Raw genomic sequence first — 12090 nt, forward strand, 5'->3', positions numbered from 1 at the left:
ATATTTACTATTTAACGAACCTTATATTTCCCTGACTCAGTCCTAAATTATAGAAGTATGCGTTACTTTTCCAGCAATCCAAAAAAACAATTATACAAAAAACCAATACCTACACTTTCAGATATAAAAATGCAAATTTTTTGCAGCCTCGCTAAACGACTTATCAACCAGAGATTTTTTAGGAAGCGGACCTCCAAAGAGCTTTCAAAATTAAAAGTATACAAGTGATAATGCCATGTATTCGCCATATCAAAGCCCAATACACATTTATACACCGGCTACGTAAATCTGCTAAGTTACAAAACATGAATCGACAGTTGTCGGATTGTACATCAATGACAAAATGTGTCTAGGCCCTCATTCTTGACTACAACTACTGCCCCCAGAGCCGCTCTCCGACGCCAATGCGTTGGAGCTTCCTGCTTGTTTTTACGTTCTTTCCGAAATTATACACGGTTTCTAGATTAAATTAAGTTTCACACACGTAAACTTGAAAAAACCCCTAAAAATTGGTGAAAATTGGCAACAATGGACCGTTAGGCCTTTTAAAATTCACAGGAAGCCATTTTTATGGCCAGATATGAAAAGTACGTAGAAAAATACATATAGTACACACCCATAGAGGGTGACTAAGGTCGAAAAACATTCAAAAGAGCTGCCTTCAAGTATAAAAAGGCCGCTAAAATCGACATCTCGGTCAATTTTCACATCGTGGGAATCCAGGTACAACTATGATATTTTAGTATGTTGTATGGATGGATAAGAGCTGTTATCTGGTAGAGTATGAAAAATGTACTCCACTTTCTTGAACCTTAGACGCGGCGATTTATCGATTTTTTGCCGTTTTTGACACTTTGGGGCCAATTTTCTCGGAAATTTGGCAACATAGGAAAAAATTTTACTGAACCTTTTTTATTCATTTCTTTACGTACTTTTCAAAAATGTACACAGTTTTTGGATTAAATTGAGTTTTGAATGTGTTAAATGGAAAAAACCCCTAAAAATGGGCCAAAAATGGCAACAATGGGCCATAAGGCCCCTTAAAATTTATCGGAGGCCTTTAAAAAGGCCAGAAAAGAAAAGTACGCAAAAAAAATACATAAGAATCATGTGCTGGAAGAGTGATAACAGTCGAAAAAGTGGACGAAAATAATTGTTTTTCGATTCCAGGATTTTGGGTTTGAGGCGCTGCTGCGCCCTTGCATGGGCTCCGATCGGTCTAATATTTGGCACAGAGTCTACCTAAGACTAGTACTTTGAAAATATGAAACATTTAGCAAAATCCAGGTGGGGCCGGAAAAGGCCCAAAACGCAACTCCTCCTTTAATTAATTAATTAAAAACAATTAACAAAAGGGTTTTCACGGAAAATTTAGAAACAATCAATTTACAAAAGGGTTTTCATGGAAAATTTAGAAACAATCAATTTACAAAAGGGTTTTCATGGAAAATTTAGAAACAATCAATTTACAAAATGGATTTTACGGAAAATTTTAAATGTGAATTGATTAGAAAAGTACAGGTTATCAAATATTTAGGTTATCAGTAAGGGTGTCTCGTAGAGACAAATACAAGTTGCGAGGTTAGGACGGAAAAATTTCTCTCTGCTCTACTCATCTTTACGTTTCTATCATTATTAGGACAAACACCCTTAGGAAAAAAGCCAGTAGGAGATCTCACTCGTAGGACTTACTGTAATGGGACAAAACACCAGTAGGAAAAAAGTACTAGGAAAACTTGCAGTAGGAAAAAAAAAATTAGGAAAAATGACCTAGCACCGCTAATTAAGCCATAATCCTCAAGATTACCCTCTTTCACTTCACCAGGTTTTACGCAGGCCAGCAAACCATGGGTACCGGTGAACCCCGAATACTACCGCACTAATGTCGAGGTGGAAAGAACTTTACGCTCTAAATATCAGACCTCTCACTTGGAGAACTTTAAGAGTCTCGCAGCCCTCAAGAGAGAAAATGCTTTCATGTATGGCGAACTTAAAATGTACGATTTAACCGAATACGTCTTCGCTTTCACAAGGTAAGAAGCCTCAAAAATATTTATGTCACCATATTTCTGGTAAAATATTTTTTGGATGCTCTAGTTCTACCCAGAGCCGTCTTGAAACATGACGAGACCGGAGGAAAAAAGAGTTTTAAGGTAGACGGGCCTCCCCTAATGCAAACATATTTTGTTCCTCATTCACACAGTCACTGTAAAGTTAGTCAAAAAGTTGTTTCCTTCAGTCGAACTTGTGAATTTTTATTACTATTCATTTGCGTTCGAAATTATTTGAACTGATTTTGGTTATTACTCTCCCTTACAGACAGGACGATAATAACATCTACCTGGCCATAATGAATCTTGGCAAAGGTTTCAGTGATCCGTTTGTTCTGGAAAGAGAGATCCCGGATCTGGCACAGGCTTCCCCTCGGAAAATCGTGATGAGAAGTGTCAACTTGCAGTCCGAATGCAGCAACGTGTAAGTACCAGGTCATTTTACTCTTACGTGTTAGCAATGCCGTATAATCAAAAACCATTCGGAATGTCAAACGAAGCCTTTAGTACATTGATAATCTAAAGAATGCACTCTTTTTAAATGAAACCCGATTATCTTCAATTCGTAAAATACAATTTTCAACCGGCCACTTATTCTGAGGGTCTCCTTCAGCGCGATTTTGAATGAAATAAAGAACCTTAAGAAAAATACGAATTTAACTTCTCTTAATTTGATTTCTCGCTGGCATTTCGAGTTTTCGAGTATCGATGGTGAAACTTCCAAACCACTTATCTCGATTTGCGACGTTGCAGACTTCCTGTCATACCTCAAGTTTTAAGAGGAGAGCTACTAAACGTCAATACTTAATAACTTCTGTGGTTTTTTCTCCTGCGCGAGGCAGCTTTCAAAAAAACTCCAAGGAATGATGTTGATTTGTTCTCGTTTAATGATATCAAACACGAATGAAGATTGTTTAACACAGCAAATGAAATGCGTGGTTTGGAAGTTTCACCGCCAATATAAAATGATAAACATTATCATATTTTTACGATCATATTATTTGCATGCAATGCGGAAGCTATGTTTCAAAATATCATAATCTGCACCCATTGACTGGTCTCCCGGGAATATTTTCCTTCAAAAATGTTGGATACAATAAGCGCACATTTGAGTTGGATTAGTTGCGGTGGAACAACCTTATTTTTTTTGAAGGCGCTCTTACTTTCGATAGTTACATAGGCTGTCCAAAAAGTACCGAGACTGGTTCTATAATTCAAAAACCAAGATAGCTAGAGGCTTGATCTTGGTTTCATCTGAAAGATCAACTCAATATCTATCGATTTGAGACCATAATCAAAACTTTCGGTCAAATATATCAAAAGTTACAACACTGTTTGTAGAAAAAATATCTGGACCCCCTACCGTTTTTTATGACTATTTTCTCTTGCCGGGAACACTCTCTAAATCATTGATGATCAGTGCACGGTTCTTTTGCAACTAATCATGGCAAAACTAATTGATTTGGAAACACTGTCAAGCCGTCGTCGTCCGACTACGGATATAAGAGTTCAAAATTCCACGGGGAAAGAATGAACCATCGGTCAGCCACCCCTAAAAAATCCAGGAAATTTTCGGCAGTTGCTGACCATTCACAGTGCGTGCGTGGTCTACGCTGCAAATAGTGAGTGGTTTTGTTTCTGTGTTCGAAATTTTTAATACCACTGCTTTATCTCTTTCCATATAGGTATCAAAAATATCTAACACAGAAACAAAATCACTCACTATTTGCAGCGTAGACCACGCACGCAATGTGAATTGTCAGCAACTGCCGAAAATTTCCTGGATTTTTTAGGGGTGGCTGACCGATGGTTCATTCTTTCCCGTGGAATTTTGAACTCTTATACCCGTAGTCGGACGACGACGGTTGACAGTGTTTCCAAATCAATTAGATTTCGCCATGATTAGTTGCAAAAGAACCGTGCACTGATCATCAATAATTTAGAGAGTGTTCCCGGCAAGAGAAAATAGTCGTAAAAAACGGTAGGGGGTCCATATATTTTTCTACAAACAGTGTTGTAACTTTTGAAATATTTGACCGAAAGTTTTGATTTTGGTCTCAATCGACAGATATTGAGTTGATCTTTTAAATAAGACCAAGATCAAGCCTCTAGCTATCTTGGTTTTTGAGTTATAGAACCAGTCTCGGTACTTTTTGGACAGCCTATGTATAATGATAGAATTCGCGGCGATGATGTTTCACATGTATCCCTTTAGTCTCGCGGTCTCGATTCTATATGCAGTTTCATTTGTATCGATTTTCACTTTATTCTTTTCAAAACGTCTGCAAGTTTATATTTTTCAGAAAGGGATTTCATTCGAGTGATTACTGAGGGAAAAATAAGACTATAAAGATCGAGACTTTTGTAGTATGCGTTTGGAGTAAACCCGTTAAATTCCTCAAATTAATAAATACCATAACCTTAAAGAACGAATTTTGTAGGCTTCATCAAAAATGCATTCTACGCTTACATTTTATAAACCATGAAGCATTCCAACTGTATTGCACTTCATACGTATATTTGAAAATTATTATTAAAATTTTTTTGTTGTTTGTTTTTTAACTTGCAGCTCTTCCTGTTACGACAGTCTTACCTCTGGTGAATGGAGCATGCCACCGAAATCAGGAATGGTTCTCGCCTTCAGAAAGTAAGATAACTACTCGATTCACAACTATATTTATATTTTTTAACTATATTTTTCCCCTTCACCGTTTTCCTCCTCTCAAGTTCACCTATCATAAAGCCCAATCTTCCTTCCAAATGTTTTCCACTTCGATCATTCTTTTTTAAAGTCGCATGCTTTTATTAGGAAAAACTCACCAAAACAGACACTTTCGTTTGCTTCAGTTATATTTAAGTTTAGGCTCGTAACCTCTGACTGATTTACCAAGTTTATTTTCACCAATCACGAAAACTTTTCTCTGCAACTCTCTAGTTCCACCACTGACTCCTCAAAAAGTAAGTTGATGGAGCATTTTGAAAGCTTCCGTGCTTTTTAGAGAGCCTTCAAATGGACGTCAGCTTGCCAGACCCCTCAGAGCTCTTCCAAGCGTAGCCCCAAAGAATTCATCCGGAAACGAGGAGATTTTGGGATTCAGTACTCACAAACCACTCTTCCACAAGTGCGTTTATTTCCTTTCTCAGTACCTGTTGTCTTGTCTTTTCCCCATTTTTGGGGTCTTAAAACTCCATTATGGATAGGTTTGTATTTAATATGCAAACCCGTAGGACCGGGAGTGATCAAGACCAGTTTTCCGCCATGACCAAGTTCCGTTTCGACTTGTTGAGTCCCTGTATACTGAGAGTACAGACAATAGGAATCTATTTCTGTTTGGCTCCCGTATTTTAAGCCTCCACGGTATCACAAACGGGAATAAAGATTAAATTTTCACCAATTGCAAAGATTATAAACTGGGATGAACCGGTACGAGAATCGTTCAATTTGTGTAAACTTTATTCCCGTTTGTGCCATCCATTAGCCGCATTGTCTCAACCCTCCCTATAAAGGGACTTTAGTTTAGACATGATTCCACTCACTGACAAATATTTTCCGTTTGTGCACTGAATTGCCACGAATTTTATACATTTTTCTCTTTCTCTCTCTCCCTCCTCCTCCCCTCCCATTTTTCTCCATGAGACAAAAAAAATCAATGATATGAGTACAAGTATTCAATTTTTTACCTCAAACCTTTTGTTGAATTGTATTTGAGATACCCTGAGACATTCGGAAATTTCACACGAGACTTTTAATTTTATTCCCTGTTATTCTTTAACCCTCTTTTTCCACGCAGTGTTTCGAAATATTTGAATATTTTTACTGCGTCCTTTTTTAAAATGACAGTTTATGGATAAAGATTAATTCGCAATACGAGAGTCTGCCCCTATGAGGTCAGAGTTAAACACTCTTAATAACTTAAACTTTTGAGACCAGTGCAAGGAAGTTTCCGCTCACGTATGTGACCTGCATGTCAATTAACCAAGGTAAAACCAATTAATGCAGGGATAAAAGGAAGTTGAGTGCTAACCGCTAAAATCTAACCATCGGGGGACTCCCGAACAACTGCAAGCGATTAAACTGTTTCACTCAAGTCTCAACGCATTATTCGACTCATCAGTGAAGCGCCGTAAAGTGCAAATCTATACAAACAGCGGGGCATGACGGCTACACGTCTAATATGAGCGATTAAATATATGCAAACAATCTGGCGTATTATAATTGATTAATAACGCATGCACAGGGGGCCTTTTATACGGAGAAAAGGGACCCGGAATTTTTCTGAAATGAGCCTCAATCTTGTTAGGGTGCGAATTTAAACATTATAATACCAGCTCCCTCATCAAAATTTTACGTAGAGCACGATATGAGCAACGGAAATCATTGAAAGTAACTCCTAAGAAATGTACGAGGTCTGTTAGATTAGAAACCGGATTTTGGTCATAACTAGCCCACAATGCGTCCGAATTAGGTTTTCTTGAGTTTTATGATAGCTGGAAATATACTTAAGAACGCTACGTTTACAGATTTTGTTTATTTTGATCAGTGTTTATTCTGTGTCATCTTGAATACGAGTAAGTCAGGTGCGTTTTGCGATTTTCAGCATGCGATCACTGATAGAGCAAAGACTCAACATTTAATTTTGTTTTTAAACTCGGTATAACCTTGTACCGAAACTTTTGGTATGCTAAGTAAAGTTTACCAAGATCATTGTATGAGATGTTCCCACTTTTTAAGTGGGTTAAACGATTCAAAACTGGTCAAAAGTTCGTCGAAGATGAGGAGTATGGGAATCTACCCTCAACGGCAACTGACATTTGTCACGTGGAAGAAGTGCGGGCAAAAGTGCTCGAAAATGGTCGTTTCGAGCTTGTTGAACAGAGTAATATTTCTGAAGGCCATGTACATACAATTTTGATAGAATTTGTAGACACGCATCGAGTTTCAGGTACACTTGCCCCTTGATTGTTGTCCGTTGAACGAAAATTCAACCAAATGCCAATTTCCCTTTAGCTGATTGAACGTTCTAACAATGATCCTACATTTTTGGATAGGATAATTTTCGGTGACAATACTTTAGTGTACGGCTACGATATGGAGACGAAACTCCAATCGTCCTTGTGGGTTGAAAAATGTAGTGCAAGACCGAAAAAAGAGAGATAAGATCGGTCAAACATAAAAATCGCAAAACACCCTTGAGGTTGCCTTACACTCAAAAAAAAAACTACGGCCCTGTGACCCGGTTGCTCTGGACACTGGTGATCCCGGCGTTAACGCGCTGTGCGCCAGCTAGTACTGGACCCAGCGGCCGGTGTCCCGTGGACCCCGCGCGGCCTTCATGGCCGTAAGACCGGTTAGGAGCCGAGCGTAAGTTACGGGTTTCAGGATCGGAGCCAACCGCTTCCACGGCCGTTGGCAGTGAGGTGAGATTCAGTTTTCGGAAAATGGCGTCACCATCAGATTAAAATTGAGACGGCTACGTGTATATTCGCAGAAAATTATAATATTTTACGTCAATGTTATTCAGTGCGTGAATTTAAAGTTGCCGCCAGCCTTGAACATTTTCGGGAGCGATCGCAGCCACCACTCAGCGTTGTTTATTGAGGTTAGAATCTAGTAAATTGCTTGTCATTGTTGGTCATTGCTCATTACGTGTGTTCGTTTTTTCGTTTAATTTTGGAGGTTTTCGATATATTTTCTTGATTCTGTGCGGTGCACGATTGATTCTAAAGTTCTGTGTGATAACGCTTGTCAAATACTTTCGGAAATGCGACGAGAGTTAAGTGAAAATTGTCAGTTTTACCTACACACTGAGCTCATATCCTCTCCTCCTGTAAGTTCGTTTGCAATTCACTTATTTTCCCCCTACTAAGGGAAAGAACTTAAATCCAAGAAAAGCAATCAATTACCTGCCACGCATCTTCCCACAGAGTAAATTACCGCCACACTAAAATACTGATAATGTAGACACAAGAATGTCTATTTACCGATTGCAACTTCATTGTGCCACCTTTGCTTGCTCATAAGATTGGGTTGATTTTTTATTCCATTTCAATCTAATCTCTGGCTTATACTTAAATGTTTTCAATTGAGAGTAGGTAGTATTTCACTCTCCGACATCCAACACCTCCCTTCTCTGTTGCCAAAATAGCTGTCCGCCAGCGGAAGCTATAAGCCAATCTTGCCTGCGTTGATTATCCGATAAGAGCCAGTGCAAACATTGTTGCTGTGAATATCTCTCTGATTCCATATCCCAATTCTAGGGAGCTCAGTGTACTGTAATAGTGGTAAAATTTTGTGTGAATCGCGCTTCAGTTTGCTGAAGGGAAGATCTACAATTTTAACAAGTGTGACAATTTTCGGTGGTATATTTCTTCGCTAATATTTTGTGGAAATTGTATCCGGTAGTTATTGCGGAGAGTTATATCTTGAAGTTTTGTCAACTTTTACTACTGAATTTACACTTTGAAATATTCTCAACCTCATTTTCAAGATTCTGAAGCTTTTCTAGTCGTAAGGAGTAAAAAATCTGTAAGTACCTAGACCTACGCCTGTGCTTTTCCTTTGTTAATCATTTGGGTGATTTCCTACTTTGCATTCGTATTTTTTATTGAGGGATGAACCAGGTTTTGTTTTTGACAAATGCTGAATTCTCATTGAGTGAAAGTAATTACATTTATTGAGAACGGGCTGCCAAGTGATATAAATGATTTTTCAATTTACATTTTTTCGCTGCAATGAGTTTTAGCAATTTATCATACCTTGGACAGTCTGTTCTACATTTAAAATAGGTAGCATGAATTTTTGATCTATCTACATTTGTTCCTTCCAGTGCTTCCCCAGTGCTTTATTTATTTCTACGAAGGCTTGCAACATTAAAGTTAGGTTTTTGAAAATTTCTCTTGATATCCTACACGATGAATAAGCTAACAATCATATGCTGATTTTCTTTCTCAATAAGCATCATCTCTCTCTAAGATTCATCTCTTTTCTCAAATTGACTTGCTGAACTATCAGCCAAGGAGTTCAAATCTCTCTTGATATCTGAAACATGATCAACAAGCTAACGTTCATATGCTCTTTTTCTTCTTAGACATTGAATTATCCATCACTTTCCTGAAACTAAATTGTTATGAACTATCAACAAAGAAATATATACCTATTTTTAAAAGAAGGAAAGAAAAAAAATCTTGTTCAGAAATTGACACAAGATAATTCACTCAATGTTTAAAACTTTGCTGGAAAGTTTTTCTTTTCTAAGTATGTACTTTAATGGTGAATTTCAGCTGTAGTTCCGAAAAAATCCACCACGTCGCGGACAGCGGCGGCGCGCAGAGCTCCGCCGGCCGTCCAGCCCGTAAGTAGCGCCTAGAGCGCAAGCTGCCTATGCCGCTCGAGGCCGCGACTTACGTTTTCATGTCCGTAGGACTCCGCATCGTCCCCGCACGTAGCATCCGGCCGTCAGGCGCGTAGGCGAACGGTAGTGCCATATAGCCCATCCATCCGTGCTCCAGGTCCGCTGCTTATGGCCTCCACGGCCGGAGCTTTTTTTGAGTGTACTTCAAGCCACATACGAACAAAGCTAATTATGATTTTTCAAATGTGTGAACGTAGAGTTCTTAAATATATTTTCAGCTATCAGTAAAGCTCAAGAAAACGTAATTTGGACGCATTGTGGGCTAGTTATGACCAAAATCCGGTCTCTAATCTAACAGACCTCGTAGTAACGTTTTTCGATACATAAATTCAATGAGATACCTAAACAGTATTCTGCTTGAGTAAAATCACTCACTAAACGTTATCGTTACAGTTTTGCAGTATAAATATATGAAATTCTCAATTTCAAAGCTTCGGCATTGCTGTTGCTCGTTGTTTACAGTCTGAAAATCATCGGGTTGAAATGGAACACTTCATTATCGATGCTAAATGAACACGTTAATATTTTGACCGGAGATTTAATTCAGTAATTTTTGTTGGGCAAATCGTGTTTTACCTGAATTATTGATGAGGTGAGGCGTATTAGAATGCTTAAAATTGTCATTTATCGTATATTGCGGTTCATCGGAGCGAAAAATCAGATCCGGAGACTTCGACGGAAATTTTCCCCAGTTTCCCAAGGAATAAAATGCGAATAACTGGGTTATTTTCCGTGTCTGAAAATAGCGTGAAGTTAATTTATAATCCAAAAATTTCACGTTCTCTAAAAAATTCACCTCAGTATCTTCAAAAAATTTCTCTCAAAATGACATTCTTTGAACTATAAACATCAAAAGCCCACATCTCCGATTTTGCTTTACCAGTCCGTTTCGTCTATGCCCCGCAATCTTTGTGAGGCGCTCATCTATTATATCTGGCATCAGAGACTCGATTTTGAGTCTTCGTGGACCAACCGGGGCCACAAATTCTGCCTTACAATGAGTCACTTTACTGATACTGTTTTATTGGATTTTCAGGAGCTGGCGCCCATCCCGAAGAAACACTCCTATCTCAGGGTAAGTTATCCGTGATATAGTAGGGCGCCAACCTACAATTTTACAGTGAGTCTCAAAACAAGCATGAGCACTTGAGCCTGATTGAATATATCAGAAGCTGAGTTATGTAGGACTGAGCTTCATGATGGCAATTCTTACGAGTTGACAACGCTGTTTTCCCGTCATTTAAATTATATGTATTTTAATATATACATTGTAAATGAGGCGATCTACATCACACAAAATCGACGTCTCTAAGAGATTCAACTATTTGAATGGAGGAAAATTTTCGATCAATATGACCTGCGAAGAATTCTTCGATCATGTTCTGGATCAGTTTTTAAAACCGGCTTTTAAATTCCCATTCATTCTCATGGCCCTCAACTAACGGCGAGCACACTCCATCTTTCCACTTGGCGTAAATCCGTCCAGGTATCAAAAACCAAGTCGAGTTTAATTGAAACTCACGAAAGAAGCGAGACGAGTGTGAGCGTAGACTTAATTGGACCGCGTTAAACAGAAAGGAACCAAGCCACATCAGCTATTGCCAAATTTAACCGGGCAATTTAAATTTTTACATGAAAACGGTTGTGCGGGTTTTTGTGCAAATTTCAGTGGATTTTCTCCATAGTACGAAGCAAATTCCTTAAAAATTTCAAAGGAATCCACACGAACGTCCTCTCGTAAAAGACTAAATGGCCCGGTTAACTTTGGCAATAGCTGATGTGGCTTGGTTCCTTTCTGTTTAACGCGGTCCGATTAAGAGTCGTTGGATTTAATAATTTCAGAAGAAGAATACCTGGTACTCGTACCCTAATACTAGATGATGACCTTGACCCGACTGATTCTTTTGCACCAGCTGGAAAAAATAAAAACGGAGGACGCAGTAACGGCGGTAACGGTGGTAACGGTGGTGGACGAACAGGCGGTGGTGGACGTGCAGGCGGAGGCGGCGGAGGCGGAGTTGATTCCATAATCGTCCCACATGGCCCCCACGGCCCAGGCTGCACTTGCTCCGAGGAAGATCCTCACGATCACTTCAACTGGTAAAATCACCCCTCCTCTCCCCGCCCCACAAAAAACAAATGCTGCACTCGGAACATGCACAACGCACACCATCGACATCTTTGACACCGGATAGCTCCGCACTTTTCCCATTATTTGTAAAACATAAGCTGTGAAATACATTTGTAGCATACATATCGCATTTAAATTAAGGTTATTCCCTATTCATCCACGTTAGATCACCTTATATCGACGGTGTAAATCGGCAATCTCATGACTCGGTTTGCGACGTCGCAGACTTCCTGTCATACTTTATTTTTCAAAAGGAAAACTACTCTTTCAACGGCAATATTTTACAACTGCCGTGATTTTGATTCTCTAAGCGAACAAATTCTGCATAAATTTCAAGGAATGATGCCAATTTGTTCTCCTTTAAAAAATAACATACCTAGAGGCGGTGATTTATAGACAGCGCAAACGAGATATGTGATTGCGGACTTACGCCGTCGATATATAGAGTGCGGGTAAAGCCGTAATTTTGAGTTTATGTCATCACGGAAAAAGCGGT

At 38.9% G+C, this 12090-nt stretch overlaps 1 protein-coding gene across 3 annotated transcripts in view; it reads left to right on the plus strand.

The window, feature by feature from the left end:
• The window catches only part of LOC109032934 (maltase A1), a 33187-nt gene extending 21470 nt beyond the window's left edge, over positions 1-11717 (plus strand). Inside the window, exons 8-12 of one of the 3 annotated variants that reach the window (XM_019045284.2) lie at positions 1826-2033; positions 2320-2475; positions 4621-4698; positions 10500-10538; positions 11306-11717. In XM_019045284.2, the coding sequence (XP_018900829.2) occupies positions 1826-2033; positions 2320-2475; positions 4621-4698; positions 10500-10538; positions 11306-11567 (743 nt within the window). In that variant the 3' untranslated portion in view covers positions 11568-11717. Of the gene's footprint in view, positions 1-1825; positions 2034-2319; positions 2476-4620; positions 4703-10499; positions 10539-11305 lie in introns of those variants that run through there. The other 2 variants (XM_019045286.2, XM_072298316.1) reach the window with 2 other exon arrangements.
• Positions 11718-12090: the final 373 nt, after the last annotated feature.

Source organism: Bemisia tabaci, chromosome 3 (assembly GCF_918797505.1).
Source record: "Bemisia tabaci chromosome 3, PGI_BMITA_v3".
Lineage (NCBI taxonomy): Eukaryota > Metazoa > Arthropoda > Insecta > Hemiptera > Aleyrodidae > Bemisia > Bemisia tabaci.